The sequence below is a fragment of the Mesoplodon mirus genome (genome assembly GCF_964341445.2).
Source record: "Mesoplodon mirus genome assembly, chromosome: 7".
Lineage (NCBI taxonomy): Eukaryota > Metazoa > Chordata > Mammalia > Artiodactyla > Ziphiidae > Mesoplodon > Mesoplodon mirus.
The window spans coordinates 57,609,408-57,626,272 of NC_138983.1; the positions used below are offsets into that span (position 1 = coordinate 57,609,408).

General features: G+C 57.2%; 1 protein-coding gene across 1 annotated transcript in view; it reads left to right on the forward strand.

Moving 5' to 3' along the window:
• PDE2A (phosphodiesterase 2A) overlaps positions 1 to 16,534 on the forward strand; it is a 64,507-nt gene extending 47,973 nt beyond the window's left edge. Inside the window, exons 7-31 of the mRNA XM_082629660.1 lie at positions 1,902 to 1,961; positions 2,571 to 2,724; positions 2,878 to 2,930; positions 3,128 to 3,202; positions 3,304 to 3,345; positions 3,879 to 3,947; positions 4,201 to 4,331; positions 6,981 to 7,092; positions 7,573 to 7,612; positions 7,752 to 7,815; positions 8,256 to 8,328; positions 8,477 to 8,654; positions 8,877 to 8,989; positions 9,663 to 9,740; positions 10,629 to 10,751; positions 11,211 to 11,281; positions 11,562 to 11,684; positions 12,011 to 12,098; positions 12,330 to 12,377; positions 13,412 to 13,486; positions 13,657 to 13,756; positions 14,014 to 14,126; positions 14,514 to 14,552; positions 14,689 to 14,795; positions 15,140 to 16,534. Of these exons, the coding sequence (XP_082485786.1) occupies positions 1,902 to 1,961; positions 2,571 to 2,724; positions 2,878 to 2,930; positions 3,128 to 3,202; positions 3,304 to 3,345; positions 3,879 to 3,947; positions 4,201 to 4,331; positions 6,981 to 7,092; positions 7,573 to 7,612; positions 7,752 to 7,815; positions 8,256 to 8,328; positions 8,477 to 8,654; positions 8,877 to 8,989; positions 9,663 to 9,740; positions 10,629 to 10,751; positions 11,211 to 11,281; positions 11,562 to 11,684; positions 12,011 to 12,098; positions 12,330 to 12,377; positions 13,412 to 13,486; positions 13,657 to 13,756; positions 14,014 to 14,126; positions 14,514 to 14,552; positions 14,689 to 14,795; positions 15,140 to 15,350 (2,340 nt within the window). The 3' untranslated portion in view covers positions 15,351 to 16,534. The remainder of the gene's footprint in view (positions 1 to 1,901; positions 1,962 to 2,570; positions 2,725 to 2,877; positions 2,931 to 3,127; positions 3,203 to 3,303; positions 3,346 to 3,878; positions 3,948 to 4,200; positions 4,332 to 6,980; positions 7,093 to 7,572; positions 7,613 to 7,751; positions 7,816 to 8,255; positions 8,329 to 8,476; positions 8,655 to 8,876; positions 8,990 to 9,662; positions 9,741 to 10,628; positions 10,752 to 11,210; positions 11,282 to 11,561; positions 11,685 to 12,010; positions 12,099 to 12,329; positions 12,378 to 13,411; positions 13,487 to 13,656; positions 13,757 to 14,013; positions 14,127 to 14,513; positions 14,553 to 14,688; positions 14,796 to 15,139) is intronic.
• The last annotated feature ends 331 nt before the right edge of the window (positions 16,535 to 16,865 follow it).

Genomic DNA, 16,865 nt, shown 5'->3' on the forward strand with positions numbered 1-16,865 from the left:
AGGTCTCCATGAAGTGTGTAGTGTGTTTGTGCACATGCTGGGTAGGGATGGGCTGAGGCAGCCCAGGAGTGTGTGCACAGAGGGGTACGTCCAGTAGGTGGAGGAGGACTCCATGATTCCTTCCTTCCCTCCAGCCCTCTGAGGCTCTCATTCAGTCTCCCAGCTCTGTACTGGGACCAGGCTATTTTGCCAGCCCAGGAAGCCCACAGCCCTAGAGAGGTCCCAACTTTCCCTTTTCCTGAGAGATGAGTCCAGGTGGAAAGAACAAGAAGGATGTCCTCCCCCATCTACTAACAGTAAAATGCCCACATGTTTCTGTAAACCATATGCAAATGAACCATGCTCCCAGCGCCTTTCAACAACCTGTCTTATAGGAGTCATAGATGGAGCTTCATCCAGAGCTTAACCTTCAAACCACCCTTGGCGGCCCGTCCCTCTTCCAGGTCTTCCTGCCTCCAGTCTTGCTCCCCCCAACTCCCCCTACCTTGTAGACCATGGTCCACAGATGCTAAAGTCTGCTGTGGATTCCCAGTACAATCAAGCTAAAGTCCAATTCCTTAGACTTGCACCCGCCCTGTGGTACCATGGACCGCACCACTGCCCGGGTCCTCAGCTCCCCATACCACCTACTACCCAGCACTGCCAGGACAGCCTCCCGCCTGCAATGTCCCCTCCGGGCTCTGCTTGTCTTCCCAGTTCTGGAAGGCCCCCAGGTGCCCTCCCCCTCTGAGCTCCCACAGCCTATAAGTTCCCACCCACTCCATCTGCCCTCTCCTTCTTCCTCAGGTATGAAGTTCTGCACCCCCTTCATCACATCCACCACTCCATCCCACCCCAGCCAGACTGTGAGCTTCCTGAGCACCTGCTGGTCTCCTCCTCTCCATCTGCTCCTGGCAGGGGACTTAGAGCAGAGGCGGGCAGGGGCTGCTGAGTGGGGAGGGAGGATGAAGGAGGGGACCCCAGTGCAAGCACTGTGGTGAGCCCTGCAGGTGGTGAGCAGCTCTGAGTAGGTGCCCAGGAAGCTGGTGACGAAGGTGGGGAGGCTTGCTGGCAGGGCCTGCAGTGCTCCCCCCTTCATTTTCCTCACCAAGCACCCAAGCAGGGCTGGGAGAAGAGACTTCACAGAGCATGAAAGGTGGGCTGAGGGGATTCCAGGTGACTGACACAGGGAAGTTGGAGAGGGACAGGATGATGGGTGTGATGGTGAGAATGGATCTGCAGAAGGGAAGGTGTGGGCAGAGAAGGGGAGGGAGTGGGTGGTGCTGTCCCAACTCTGCCACTTTTTGCTCTGTGACCTTGGGCAAGCCACTCAAACTTTCTGGGCCTTGGTTCATCTGCAAGGTGGAAGCTTGCCTTACTTGTTGGTGAGAATCACATGCAAGGCAAAGCACCTTATCACTCCATTCCCTCATTCATCCTCCCAAGTTCTTTAGGCACAGCAGATGCATCATAAATGGTGGACCTCTTCCCCTACCCCAGACTTAGGGGCAGCTCAAATCCCAACTCAGAAAGGATGGAGCTGGGAGGCTGAGGCTAATACCACTGATTCCATAATCAGGGCCTGAAGGGCTCCATAGACTGAGAGATGGAGAGGGGTCCAGGGTCACCCCATTTCCCTCACTATACACCTGGATTGTGCTGTATATGGAACAGTAGCTGAAAAGGCAGAGATCAGAAAAGTTCCACTTCTTTGGATTAGCCCTCGAAGGCTTCCTGGAAGAGGGGATTTTCCTGAAGCCATCTGCTTGGTCAGAGGATGGGCTTCTCATTGAGGCCCACAGACTGGAGTGTGTATGTGTTGGTGGGGACCGGTGTGTGCCGGGCATGGGGAGGGCACTCTGGTAGAGACAAAAGGCTAGGGGAGGTAGGTCACAGCTGGTCCCCTTGTCACTCCCCTCCAGGTGCACTGTGGTCAGCTGAGTGACAGTGAGGAGTGGAGCCTGCAAGCCGTGGAGAAGCATGTGAGTGGGGGTAGGGCCGGGGTAGGATGAGGGCTGCTGAAGACCCTCATCACAACTGATGGGAAGATGATCTGGCCCGGGAGATGGACAGACCTGGGTTCCAGTCCACTACCTTTGGGCTGTGTGACCTGGAGCAAGTCACTTAACCTCTCTGAGCCTCAGTTTCACATCTGAGAATGAGGATAAGGATAGCACTGACCTACTGAGGGTACTGGTGAAATAAGGGGAGAGTCAGATATTTTGTTAATACTTAGGAAGGACTATCTACATAATGATATTGAGGCTCTTCCTGGAGATTTTATGATTTTGTGACTTTAACAAGAACTTACGACTCCCCGTGGGTGCTAGAGACAGAGAAATCTGACCCTGTTCTGCCTTGTAAGAGTCTGGGGGCTAGGCGTGGAGACAAACCCTGTACTTATCTGATCATGGACCAAGGGGCGCTCTGGGGGCAGTGGGAGTCCACAGGAGGGTGGAGCGCTGAGTGATGAGTTGTTTGGGACGCGGGTGGGGGTTGGGGGCGATGGGCACCGCAGGCAGAGGGAAGGGCTCGAGCAAAGGGCGATAAAGGTGGGGCGTATGGCTTGCTGACCGCTCTGCCCGTCCCAGACCCTGGTGGCCCTGAAGAGGGTCCAGGCCCTGCAGCAGCGCGGGCCCAGCGCGGCCCCGGAAGCGGTCCAGAATACTCCAGAGGGGGCGGCGGGAGACCAGAAGGGTGGGGTTCCGTACACAGACCAAGACCGAAAGATCCTGCAGCTTTGCGGTGAGGACCCGGCTGGGGCAGGTCCTTGGGGGCGGGGAGGGGCGGGGTCGAACCTGGAAGGGAGGGGCCCATGGGTGGGCGGGGCCTGAGGGTGGCGCGCACCCTTGCGGGATTCTGTGGGCCCTCTCTCTGACCCGCGCCCCGCCATTGCAGGGGAACTCTACGACCTGGATGCCTCTTCCTTGCAGCTCAAAGTCCTCCAATACGTGAGTCCCTGTGCCCCTCCTACTGTGCTCCTCCCGGGACCAAGGTCCCTGTGAGCCGTCCATCTCAGTTCAGATTCCCGTGTCCGGCCCCTCTTCTCTCCCCCACCTACCCGAGGAACCTCAAAAAGGCTAGAGGGTGGGGAGTGGGTTTGCTCCCAGGTCCACGGTCAGCCTCTCGCTGTGTCCCTCCCTCTCAGCTGCAGCAGGAGACCCAGGCATCCCGCTGCTGCCTCCTGCTGGTATCTGAGGACAATCTCCAGCTTTCCTGTAAGGTGAGGGCCCAGGTCCACTGTGGAGCAGGGCGAGGGACTGGGGTCTCTGAGAGGAAAAACCTTGCCCATCCTTAACTAGTCCACATCGCTCTGCCCACCAGGTGATTGGAGATAAAGTGCTGGAGGAAGAAATCAGCTTTCCGGTGAGTCCTGCACCCCCTGTGTGGGAGTCTGCAGAAGCAGTTAAAGTCGTCTAGGCTCTCCTGGGATCTGCCCAGAGAGATTGGGATCTGCTAGAATCTCTTGGAATCTGATGGAATTATCTGGATCTTGGGGTCTACTTAGAAATGTTGAGAGGGATCACAACCTCTCATGATCAGGAGCCATTAGGAGAAATCTCTCACAATCTACAGAAAGGCTCACCTGGGACCATTTCACTTCTGTTGGAGTATTTCTGGATTTGGCTCTCCTAGAATCTGTTAAGATCAGTGAGAATCCTTGGATTCTGCTTTCCTCTCTCCTAGTTAGGGAAGATCCTCAAGTCCTCCATAGGAGATTTTGGTCAAGAGCCTACTCCCCCACCCTCACCTCACCCTCACTCCTCAGTGTTGACTCCATCCACGGTTTGAACTGACTGAAGAGGTAGTTGAAACTTCCAGACTTGGGGGGGAAAAGGTCCGACATCACCTGATCTTGGGAAGAGCTGGGCCCTGACTGGCTCTCCTCACTCCCCCAGTTGACGATGGGACGACTGGGCCAGGTCGTGGAAGACAAGAAGTCTATCCAGCTGAAAGATCTCACCTCTGTAAGCCATGGCCTGGCCGGACTGGCGGGGAGCCAAGGGGAGAGCCCACTGCCCAGTCCCCAGGGCCAGAGTCTCTGGGACAGGGCAGCCTAGGAATGGGGGGAGACAAGACCCCACCCCATGTCATAGCATTTCCCACCCTGCATGAGCCCTTCAGCCCCTCCTGTTGCAGAGTGTGGTGGAGGGCGGGGGAAGAAAACATATTCCCTCCTTCCCTGCCCTGACTTGCCTCCCCCTTGCCTCCCCTTTGCAGGAGGATGTGCAACAGCTGCAAAGCATGTTGGGCTTCGAGGTGCAGGCCATGCTCTGTGTCCCTGTCATCAGCCGGGCCACTGACCAGGTGGTGGCCTTGGCCTGCACCTTCAACAAACTCGGAGGAGACTTGTGAGTCTGGGTGGAGTGATGTGGGTCAGGAGATGGAGCTGAGAGGCCGGGCGGGGCTCGACTAGGGTAACAGTGCGGGAGGGGTACTGGGCAGGGAGTACTATTCCAGCAGTGGTAGGTTGAATGGTTTGTCTGTGCAAGAGACTGTGAGATTATGGGAATGATAGACCCTTGCCATTGCTTCATTTGACTTTGTAAAATCATGTTGCAGTCCAGGCGAGTTCCCCTCCTCTTTGCCCACTTCCCGCAGTTTGGATTATCCACTTTTTGGTACTGGCCTTTCCCCCACTTGCCATCCTTTGTTTTGGCATTTCTGCTGGGAACTGCCTGATGGAGGAGCGATGAGCTCTAGGATGGGTGAACTCTCTGGGACCCGCAGAGCATCACCAAACCAGTGGACAATGGCTCAAGGGAATAGGCATGGGGGCTGGGCTAAGCTGAGGGTCTTTAGAGGCATTGATAGGGCAGCTGTAAGAATCCTGTGAAACAGAGGGGTAGGCAGGACACACAGTCAGGTAAACAGGCTTAGTCCATATCTCAAGAACTGAGGTCAGATTTGAGGCCTAGAAGTGGTATCATAGATTTCATGTCCTACACCAGCTCTTTAATTGGTAGCAGCTGCCTGAAGCATTGTATTAGTTTAGTGAGAAACAGTGCTGTGATTGATCAGCCGTGTCTGTCCTGGATGCAGCTTTAGGATGTGAGTGCAGCCACACTTGGTCCAGCAGGCCTAGCAGTAGGGTGTAGTTGGCAGGTGAGGGGTTGCATTCTGATTCCAGGATGCAGAGAGATGCTGTCAAGATGCTTGGCCCCTGGGGCCCAAGCAAGCAGGCTGGGTTTGAGGGCTCGGATCTCCTGCAGGAAGTGGAGACTGGAGATGTTGGGACTAGAGAGTGTCAGAAGCCCAGGGATGGGGCCTGCAGGGGTGGGGCAGAGATCTGGGAGTCAGAGATCTGAGTAGCAGGACCTGCCAGCATGGAGCTCTATTGGCAGTTGGATGGGCCTGGGAAAGTAAAGACAGGGACAAGGCAGAACCTGCTGAGGCAGGGGGGATATAGCATCTGTGTCATTTGTCCTATCCTAGTGGTGGGAGCATTTGTGCCATTCAGTAAACACACATTGAGTACCTACTGTGTCTGGCCCTATGCTCCCAGAGGGGAGGGTCCAGCAGGGTTTGTGACCTCTGGCTGCTGGCTGTAGGTTTGGGTTCTGAGGTGGCCCTGGACCTGGAGGAGAGGTGGTATCAGAAGGGAAATGAGATGGGGACTTGGTGACAGCCCTGAGGCCCAGGGCAGGGGCAAGGTCATCTCTGGGTTCCACATATTTCAGGGAGTGAGTGCTGAACAACTGCATGAGCCAAGGTGGTGCTCAGCTCAGAGCAGACAGTGCAGAGAAGCTGTCTGGAACCCAGAGAACAGGGACTCCAGAATGCCTTTAGCTGGGAGTGCGATGGGGCGGGTGGCAGGGGCAGAGGTACGGTTACGACATTTAGCAAACATTTTCCAAATATCTCCCCCGTACCAGGCTCTGTATTAGACAGGGGATGATACAGCCATGGTCCCTGCCTTCAAGACTTGATGTTTATTTTTAGGGCATAGAGGGAGGAGGGTGGGAAAGGTATTCTAGGCAGAGTGAACAGTGTGGGAAAAAGCATGAAGGTGTGAAAGAGCCTGAGGTTTTCTCGGAATGAAGAGGATCTTACTGTGGCTGAAGCTGAGAGACGCCCATAGAAGGGGGAGAGAGGTGGGTGGGACTAGATGGAGAGGGCTCAAATGCCATGGGAAGGAAGGTGGGCAGACAGACACAGGGTGGTGGGGATTGGGGTCTAGATCCGAATCACTGGACGGCAAGCGTGGAGGATACCCCGGCAGAGAGGAGCACTGAAGGCAGCCCCCAAATGCGGAAGGGACTAGGCAGGGAAATCTGGGGGCTGAGAAATGGTCAGAATCTCTGAGAAATGCTGCATCTCCCCATGATCCCCATCTGGAGAGGCTTACCCACGTCCCCAGCCCAGGTCCCACCTCCAGCTTGGTCCATCCAGTCCCACCAAGCTCCCTGGTGACAAATCATCTGGTGACCCCATTGAATGACCTCCTCAGGATTTGGAGCTGATCTTGTCCGTTGTGAGCCAGCTCCATGAATCTGATGGGCACTGCCCTGCCCACAGCACCATAGGACTTGTGGAGGCACCAAATCGGGGCCTGCAAAGTCCAGGGAGGAGGGTAGGACAGTGACAGGAGCTGGAAAAGACAGGGCAGTGCCACCGCCCCTCCCTGAGGCTGGAGGGGCCCCTGGAGAAGAGCAGGAGAACACCCACCCAGCCCCAGTCTGAGGGAGGAGACTCAACCTCAGTCTGGATAAATCTGAAGTCAGAGGAGGGAGACATGGCTCTGGCTTTGAGAAGCAATAGTCTGAGGAGGAAAACACATTTTGGTCAGAGGAGGATTAGACCTCCCCCCCTCATGAGCCCCCAGTCTGAGGGGGAAGCTGCCCCAAGCCACCTGTGCGGTGAGCAGCCCCAGCAGAGGAGAGTGAGTTTGCTGGTGGATTTCCAAGTGGGCTTCCTGGAGGACCGGAAGTAAGGCAGAATGGGGCGAGCAGTCTGTGGTCTGTCCCTCTCCGGTGACCCCTGCCACCCCACCCTGCCAGATTCACAGACCAGGATGAGCGTGTGATACAGCACTGCTTCCACTACACCAGCACGGTCCTCACCAGCACCCTGGCCTTCCAGAAGGAGCAGAAGCTCAAGTGTGAGTGCCAGGTGAGTGGCCTGCCTTGCGCCTCTCTCGGGGACCAAGTCGCCCAGCTCTCAGCTCCAGAGAGTCAGCCACAAGGGAAAGGCCCATGTCTTTGGGGGCTGGTGGCAGGGAGACTACCTATGCTCTGGCAGCCTCTTAAAGAGGGAGGACAGTAGCTCTTCAAGACGGCACCTCTGGCTGCAGGCACTGTATGCGATCGCCCTCTAGTGTTCAGATTGGGCACCACGGCAACAGCTGGGTGGCTAGAGCTGGAGGTGCATGCGCACCTGAGACTCAGGATGTCTATGCACCCTCACTGGGGCTATTCCTCCCACTCCTTCACTTAGTAGCCAAATGATATAATTAGACTCTGCCAGTCTCCAGTCTGTCCAGAGAGCCCTAGGGGAGGAATGAGAAGACCCTGGAGCTGATGGAGGCAGGGGGCTGGAGAGGGTGACCCCCTGCAATCTGATTCCCTGTGATCTCCATTTTCTCCATTCCAGGCTCTTCTCCAAGTGGCAAAGAACCTCTTCACTCACCTGGGTGAGTGCACTGCCCTCCTTCATGCCTGGCTGTGGGGTGGGAGTGGCGGGTGGCATTTTGAGGAGGGGAGGTGGGCGGGCTTGGCCTCAGCACTCCAGCCTGGTCTCACCACTGTCCCCCGTGCTTCTTGCTCCCACAGATGACGTCTCTGTGCTTCTCCAGGAGATCATCACAGAGGCCAGAAACCTCAGCAATGCTGAGATGTGAGTGAATCCACCCCGGGGTGGGGCGAGAGAGGCCTTGGGCCTCAGTAGTGACCTCTTCTTTCCTCCCCTCTTTTCTTCCCCTCCATTGTCTTCTTGTGGAACCCCATCAGGTTTTGTGTGATTCTTTATTTCATGCCTGTGTCTCTCACTAGACTGTAACATCAAGTGACAGCAGGGGTGGGGCTTGCTTTGCTGGCCATGGGTCCTCAGCTCCTAACACAGTGCCTGGCACAGAGTAGGTGCCACCAAAAAAAAAAAAAAAAAAAAAATCATCGATCTGGACTAATATCTGGAGTCAGCCAACCCTGAGGAGAGTCTCTCCCTCCAGGCCTCAAAATCCAGGCTTTGCCTCTAGTCGTGAGATTTGAGGGGTGGCGGGACAGGGGTGGCGGGAGAGGGGTGTCAGGGCCCTGTGGACCGAAGCCATCTCTCCACAGATGCTCTGTGTTCCTGCTGGATCAGAACGAGCTGGTGGCCAAGGTGTTCGATGGGGGCGTGGTGGATGATGAGGTGAGGCAGGGCCTTGAGGAGGGAGGGTGTGGCCGTGGTCCTGGGGGCCGGGAGTATGCAGTGGGCGCTGGGGAGCAGGCACGATGGTTGATGGTCCGCTCTGCGACCGGCCACCAACTTCCTCTCTACGCCATCCCTGGCCCGGTAGAGCTATGAGATCCGCATCCCAGCCGACCAGGGCATCGCGGGCCACGTGGCAACCACGGGCCAGATTCTGAACATCCCAGATGCGTATGCACACCCACTTTTCTACCGCGGTGTGGACGACAGCACCGGCTTCCGGACGCGCAACATTCTCTGCTTTCCCATCAAGAACGAGAACAAGGGTGCGTGGTCCTGGCGGCTCCGGGAGGAGGGGCGGGGCGGGGCCTGAGCAGGATGGGGCGGAGCCGAGCGGAAGTTCCACAAGCCTTCTCCACCACCCTAGCGTCCGTAAGCCGAAGGGATGGGGTTTCCCAAATACGTGACGTCCCTTGAGGACACCCTGGGAGGGCAGATCTCCGTCGGACACATCCACTGGTTCATCCTAGACCCTCTTTGGTCCCCAGAGGTCATCGGTGTGGCCGAGCTGGTAAATAAGATCAACGGACCATGGTTCAGCAAGTTTGACGAGGATCTGGCGACAGCCTTCTCCATCTACTGTGGCATCAGCATCGCACATGTGAGGAGGACAGGGGCGTGCAGGACCCTCTGTTCTCCTCTCCACATTGGCTCTCCTTGCTCTGTCCAGACGGGTCCGTGCCCTGCCCTGGGGCTCAGAGCCCTGCTGCTGGGTTGCTGTGCAATCTTCAGTACCTACTAGTCACCTCTGGCCTCAGTTTCCCATCAGAAAATCAGAGATACTACTTCCTGTCCTGTACAGTTAGCCTCCCAGGACTATGGGAGATCTGTTTTATTTCCCTCCGTTCTCTGGAAGCAACCTCAACCCAAGCTCCTGGTTATCCTTTTTGGGATATGTTGGGTCTCATTGTCCAGAGCTGGCAGCTCTGGCCCAGGAATCCAACCCCTAGGCCCCCAACGCTGTCCCTCTTCCTTGCTTCTGTCTCTCTGTTGTGGGCCTCAGGTTCCATCACTGAAGCCTGGGGCAGCTCAGGAGAGTGTGCAAAGTGCCAGCTCAAGTGCTAAGAGGCACTGGGAAGGAGGAGCAAGGGGAGGTCTGGATGAAAGTTGGAGGGGGCTCCCTACTCTGGGCTGGAGCTTGAAGTCTCAGGCTGGGCCCAGCATGGGACAGGAAGGGGGCAGGGGTTCTATCTGATCCCTTTGTCCCAGTCCTGGACATTCTGAGATTTCACAGCCACCTTGCCTGAGCCCCATCTTTCCCTCTCTCCCCGCAGTCCCTCCTGTACAAGAAAGTGAATGAGGCCCAGTATCGCAGCCACCTAGCCAACGAGATGATGATGTACCACATGAAGGTGAGCCCTGCACGGAGCTTCTGCCCGCCTTGTCAGGGCCCCAGGGTCCCCTGTAGCCCACCTTTTCCTCCCCTCCCTCCCCAAATCCTCAGGTGCCCAAGACAGACTGGGCTTTCTGATCATCCTCTCTTGAATATAAGAAGATAGACCCAGAGCAATGCCTCGCCTTTTGCTCTGCTGTTCTCCTTCGGGGCAGCCTGCCTTCAAAGCAGTTTCTGCCTGCCTTCAAAGCGGTTTCTGCCAGCCTTGGCAGCACTACTTAGCCCAGGGAAGAATTGGTTCAGCCAGGTGTTCCCAATGTCCAGGGATAATTCCCATCCTGGGTATTACTGAAGGCTGGGAAGCCCACCCAGGGCCCTTCTGACAGATCCCTTAAATACAGTGGTCATGCAGTCCTGGGCAGTCCCATTCCCAGACCTTGTATTAGAAAAGCTGTCCCAGACTTTAATTCAGAGTATGTGGTGGTCATTGTTCATTTGAACATTCCTCTCATCTGTGTCTAAACCAAAGTGTCACAGACTTTGTGGCTACGGTCAAAGCTGTAGCAGGAAGGATTGAGGTTAGACTCTGGTATGGTCCTCCCAAAAGAAGGAATCTTTAATTTATTGTCTATGAAGGGCTACCCATGCTGTCATGAAGAGGTGTTCTCTGTCTTTGACAAGGATAGGCTGTTACAGATGAGGGTGGTCACAGGAAAGGAGGCATAGTAGGTGGGCTGCAGGATGGTGAGGGGAGGGTGGTGTTCTCCTGCCCAGTGATAACCCATGGAGTGGATGGCCCGACTGGGGTGCATTCTGAGTGGGAGGTCCCCGCCACTGTGGGAATTTGAGGTTGAAGACATTGGATTGGGTGGAGGCCGTCTTCTAATACCCCGCTGGTTCCCTCTAGGTCTCTGATGATGAATACACCAAACTTCTCCATGATGGGATTCAGCCTGTGGCTGCCATTGACTCCAATTTTGCCTGTTTCACCTACACTCCTCGCTCTCTGCCCGAGGATGACACCTCCATGGTGAGCTGGCCTGTCCCACTTGAATGTGGGGGTGGAGAGTGTACAGCCGGAGATTGAAGTTAGATGTGCATAGGAACTTCCTGACAAGACAGAGTCATCAAAGAAGGCTATAGAGTCTCCTCAGAGATGGAGGGGGCATGTGGTCTGCCAGCATGGGCCACAGGGCCTGCCCAGGGGCCAGGGGCTGGACTGGAACCAACGATGGCCTCAGGATTGGCACCTCCCTCCCTGTTTTTCTAAGATTTTGTGTGAACTTGGTTCCAAGAGTTCTTAGATGTCATATTTCTAAGTTCATGGCTCCGAGAATGCTTGACTCTACCATTTTATAGTTCTCTAGTTTAGATCTAAAGTTCCAAGACTCCAAAATTTTGGAGGCTTCAAGAAGGGCCAAGGCTGGGGGCGGGGCGGCCCATCTTGAAACTGATGATCCCTCTGATCCCTCCTTTCCACTCTCTCCAGGCCATCCTCAGCATGCTGCAGGACATGAATTTCATCAATAACTACAAAATTGACTGCCCGACGCTGGCCCGGTGTGTGTCCCCAGCCCTCCCCTCCGTGCAGGCAGCCCCGTCTCTGCCTCCCTCCTAACTCTACTCTCACATCCATTGCCCCCTGCGCTCTGGGAAGGACTGTCTGAGGATGACTAGGGGAGGCCCACTCTTGTGAGGGTGGGGAGGATCTGTGAGTGAGAAGCAATTCACAGACACTGGGACCACAAGGATAGGAAAGGAATGGGGCAGGGCGGAGCCTGGAGCGTTTCCTGGAGGAGGAGAGCCTGAGGCCCCTGTGCTGCCCTCTCCCCTCCCCCAGGTTCTGTTTGATGGTGAAGAAGGGCTACCGGGATCCCCCCTACCACAACTGGATGCACGCCTTTTCTGTCTCCCACTTCTGCTACCTGCTCTACAAGAACCTGGAGCTCGCCAACTACCTCGAGTGAGGGACTGCACTTCCCCCCATCTGGTAGCTGGTGGGGTCCCCTTCCCTGGGACAGGGCAGCGCCTCCTGTGTGGCAGGCTTTACACACACTGCCTCACGGGACCCTCTTAACAGCCCAGTTAGAAAGGTACAAGGCCCCTTTCCAAGAAGGGGACCCAGGTGTCCTGAGCTCCTGTCCAGGTGGTTCCTGGACATCTGCAGTCAAATACTCAACCACTGAGCTATTCCCCTTATCCTGGACGTCTCATCCAGCTGGCCCTCCTTTGGAAGTGTGGGAAGGCAGCAGTGGCTGACCTCCTTGACCTCTGTCTCCTCCCAACCAGGGACATGGAGATCTTTGCCTTGTTTATTTCCTGCATGTGTCACGACCTGGACCACAGAGGCACAAACAACTCCTTCCAGGTGGCCTCGGTGAGACCCTGCCCTCGTTACAGTGGGCTGCCTCCCCGAGGTGTCTGGGAGTCTCCCCTCTCCAGCCTGAGGAGAGGCGGGAGTTGGTGAGACCAGGAGCCAGTTTAGAGATGGGAGGAGGCTCTCCCAGGCTTTGGGAGATGGCGGGAGGAGCAGGGCAGTTCCGAGCCTAATACGGCAGCACTTGCCTCTGGATGTGACGAGTGATGGACTTTTCTCGGGCTTTTCCAGAAATCTGTGCTGGCCGCGCTTTACAGCTCAGAAGGTTCTGTCATGGAGGTACCGCCATTCCGCCCAATATCCCCGTTCCCACTGTCCCCTTAAGGCCAGTGACTTACAAAGTTAGACTGTGGCCCAGCTCCTCCCCCTCCCAAGCCCTGCTCCTCAGACAGCTATGAGAGCTGCAGCCACCCCCAGGGCACGCCTGGCTCTTGTTCCCTGATGGGCTTGGAGGCGTGCAGGTGTGGCTGGGGGTACGAATCAGGCAGCAGGTTCCACCTGAGCCCAGGTTTGCCAAGGGAGGACTTGCATTTAGCATGTTTCTCTCTGCATGTCTGGGGACACCCTATGAAACCCCCTCCCCACCCAGCCGGGCACGGGCTTCACTCCCATCATACTCAGCTTTGCCTTAGACTGATGTGGGTCTGCACGCCCCCGATGGGAGCTCCTGGGGGCAGGGACAAAATCGGGGACATCTCTGAGTTCCCTGCACCTGGCACAGGGCTTGGCACAGAGTGGGAGTCAAACTTCCAAGCTTGCCTTGCCCCACGTGGCCCCCGCAGCCCCCCTCCAGAGCTGCTCCCGCTTGCACACCCCCAGAGACGAGGGGCTCGCTTCCTCCTGGGAGGCCTGGTGGCAGCCCTGCTTCTGCCCTCCATGCCCTGGACTTACCTGCCCCTCCTCTGAGTGACAGCCCTTCAGCATCAGGAGACAGGGCCCTTGCCCTCGCCTGTCACCGCCCTTCCTTGTCAGCACACAAATGCTGGCTACATGAATTAGTGTCCAGGACTCCGAGGGATCATTTCAGAATCGTTCCAGCTTGAGAGGCCCTCAGAGCTTACCTTGTTGTGTCCCTCCATGTGACAGCTGAGGAATCCAAGGCTCAGAGGTGGCCAGGGACTTGCCCAGGGTCACATAGAGGGTTGAAATAGAGCCCAGAAAGGGAACAGGCCCCCCCCACCCCGACTCCCCAGTTCTGCCTGCTCAGCTCACCTTGGGGGCCAGGGCTGGGCCGGGCCTGCTCCCTCTCTTGGGGTCAGTGAGGAGGGAAGCCCCCCACACCAGCTGGACCCCCATCACTCCTCTCCCCACAGAGGCACCACTTCGCTCAGGCCATCGCCATCCTCAACACCCACGGTTGCAACATCTTTGACCACTTCTCCCGGAAGGTGATGAGGCCGGGGTGGGGCTGGGGGTGAGGAAGTGGGAGCTGGGAGCTTCTCCCACTCCTGGGAGAAGGAGTGAAGCCGAGGGGTGGAGGTTCCTGAGGTCTGGGGGCGAGGGTGGGGTGTCTGGCCAGAGGCCTTGACACCCTCCCCGACCCCCGGCCCTGGCCCAGGACTATCAGCGCATGCTGGACCTGATGCGGGACATCATCTTGGCCACAGACCTGGCCCACCACCTCCGCATCTTCAAGGATCTCCAAAAGATGGCCGAAGGTGCCTGCCTTTAGCCCAGGCCTCAGGGCTGGGGAGGGACCACCAAGAGGGGGATTCGCCTGGAGAGCATCCCCAGGGGTTTAGATCCACCCCCTCCGGCATCAATCCACCAGGCAGACCCAGCCCTACATCCCTGGCTCCCATCCAGGGTGCTGAATTCCCTGGACCACTTTGGGGTGGGCCCTGGGGCCTTTTCCTCAGAGAGAGGGTACCAGGATGCTGGGGCCCTCTCCTTGACCCCGTTCTCTCCCGAACAGTGGGCTATGACAGAACCAACAAGCAGCATCACAGCCTCCTTCTCTGCCTCCTTATGACCTCCTGTGACCTCTCTGACCAGACCAAGGGCTGGAAGACCACGAGGAAGATTGCAGTAAGTGCTGCCCCAGCCTGGGAAGGCGCAGGCTGTACTCCCTGCCTGGCTCTGTGTGGCTCCTGCAGCCTGAACACCCTCCCTGTGCTGAGCTCAGCCTGTGGGGGAGACAGGAACCTGGACCCCCTCAGGACGACAGGTGGGGAGATTCAGGGAGGGGCATGGACTCACTGGGGGTCACTCATAGCAAATCAGTGGCTGGTGGAAGGTGGGCCAGAACCCAGCCACTCCTCCCCATCTGGGACCCATCCCCCTGCCAGGCCGGAGATGGTGAGGGCAGGTCCTGAGGTCACAGTGCCTCAGTTTGCCCCCTTGGGAATGGGCTGTGGAGGAGCGTGGGTGGATGGATCCCACTCACAGGAGGTAATGAGAGTGTTGACCTTTCAGGAGCTGATCTACAAAGAGTTCTTCTCCCAAGGGGACTTGGTATGTGGGGAGTGACTATAGGGTGTCCAGGTTGGGGGAGGGTTCCTAGCCTGGGCCCCGGGAGGGGCTGGGTTAGCCTGATCCGGGTGCTTATGGAGGAAGGAGAGGGCCAGGCCTGACGACTTGATGCCTGCAGGAGAAGGCCATGGGCAACAGGCCGATGGAGATGATGGACCGTGAGAAGGCCTACATCCCCGAGCTGCAGATCAGCTTCATGGAGCACATCGCAATGCCCATCTACAAGTGAGCGAGCTCGTGGGCCTGCTGGGGACCCCAGCCAGGGACGGCAGGGTGGGTGGGATGGGGCTGGCTGTGGCCGTCACAGCAGACACAGGTGGTGGGCTGGCCTGGCTCTGCTGCAGCTCATCCACTCCCTGCCTCTGGGCACAACCTCTCCTGCTTTGCCCCTAAATGGGCCCTTCACTTCATCCTTGGTCCCTTATGGAAAGAGACCGCCATGTTCTCCTTGTGCTTCCCATCCTATGCCTCATACTCTTGTGGAAGTTCTACCTGTGGTCCAGCCCTAATCTTTCTTGCTGCTCACAGTCTAATTTCTGACCTCTAACCCTGCCCCCTCACATCCCCAGGCTGCTGCAGGACCTGTTCCCCAAAGCAGCAGAGCTGTATGAACGTGTGGCCTCTAATCGTGAGCACTGGACCAAAGTGTCGCACAAGTTCACCATCCGCGGCCTCCCGAGCAACAACTCGCTGGACTTCCTGGATGAGGAGTACGAGGTGCCTGACCTGGATGGTGCTGGGGCCCCCATCAATGGCTGTTGCAGCCTTGATGCTGAGTGAGTCCCTCCTGGGACTCCTCTTCACCCAGGCCTCCTCCCACAACTCTCCACTGGCCTGGCCACATGCCCTGGGACCAGAGCCACAGGTCCTGGATTCTAGACCAGGACTTCCCATGTGACCCCGGGCAAGGCTGACCTTCCCCGGCCTCAGCTTTCTCGTCTGTATAATGGAAGACTTCCAGCCTCACCAAGACTTTGTTATTTGTCCTCTGAGAGCACAGGGATGACAGTGAGCAGTGCGCCCTGCTCTGCACCTCTGACCACACCTTGGCAAGGGCCCCACCTCAGGCCACTCCTCTGAGGCAGCCTGGATGGTTCCTCCTGGGCCCCATTCCTGCCCCACCAGATCTGTGCCCTTTTCCTCTGAGGACACCCCCTGCCCCCCAGGATCCTCACACAAGAAGGTGAGACATCTGAGTGGGCAGAGGGTGGGTCTTAGAGACAGTCATCAGCTTGGCTGGAGGACTAGAAATAGCCATGGGGCCACAGGTGGCCCTGAGGACTGCCACTGTACTTATAGTGGAGACTGGGACCTGGAGAGATGAAGGGGTCCCATAAGGAAGCTGCCAGGGGGGCAGCTCAGTGCTCTGGGAGAGGGGGCTCAGGAAGAAAGCAGGATAAGAACAGTGGGCAGGAGGGATCCCTGGGCTGGGAGGCAGGCCCATCATGGGTCAGTAGTGCTTCATCCTGACTGTCCCTGGGCAAGTCCCTTCCCCTATCTGGACGAAACAGGAGGGTGAGACAATCCATTCTCTAAGACCTCTTTTAGATCAAAGTCCCCATAGCTCTGTGGAGTCCCAGGAGAGGCCATGGAGTGTCCCTGGCCCCCTGGGGCAGAGAGCCGACACTGAGTCCCTCAGTGGCCCCCTGAGTGTACCCCCTTAGCCCGAGCCCCTCCTGCATTCCTGCAGCCAGAGGGGAACTTGGCCTCAGCCCTGGTAGGGCTTGTCTCCTCTTCAAGGCCATATCCACCCATGCCCCGGGGCTTGGGAGACCCCATAGGGCCGGGCCTCAGGGGTCATCCCAGCCGCAGGTTCCTCCTTTCTCTGTTTTGTTCAGTACGTGTTGTGGACTGGGGAGAGGGGGCCACCTGCCTTACCTATTCTGAGCTGCCTTTAGAGAGATGCGTTTTTCTAGGACTCTGTGCAACTGTTGTATATGGTCCTGTGGGCTGACCGCTTTGTACATGAGAATAAATCTATTTCTTTCTACCAACCCTCCCCCACAGGGCTGTTTGCAGACTTTATACGTGGGGTTGGGGGGGGGCGGGGAAACAGCCCTGGGGGAGGCAAATGCCTTTTAGAACTCTCAGGCTACTGGAGGTCCCACCTCTGCTGCCTAGCCCCTCTTCTGGGGGAGTCCTAGACCTGTTGGGGTATCCCCGGACCAGTCCTGTGACAGATAGTGGGGACTTAGGTGTGGATGGCAGATATAGAGGCCTGAGCATGGGGCAGCGATTGTGGACTGGAAAGGGAGAATTGAGAGGCTGAAGCAATCAAGGAGGCTGCCTAGAGGA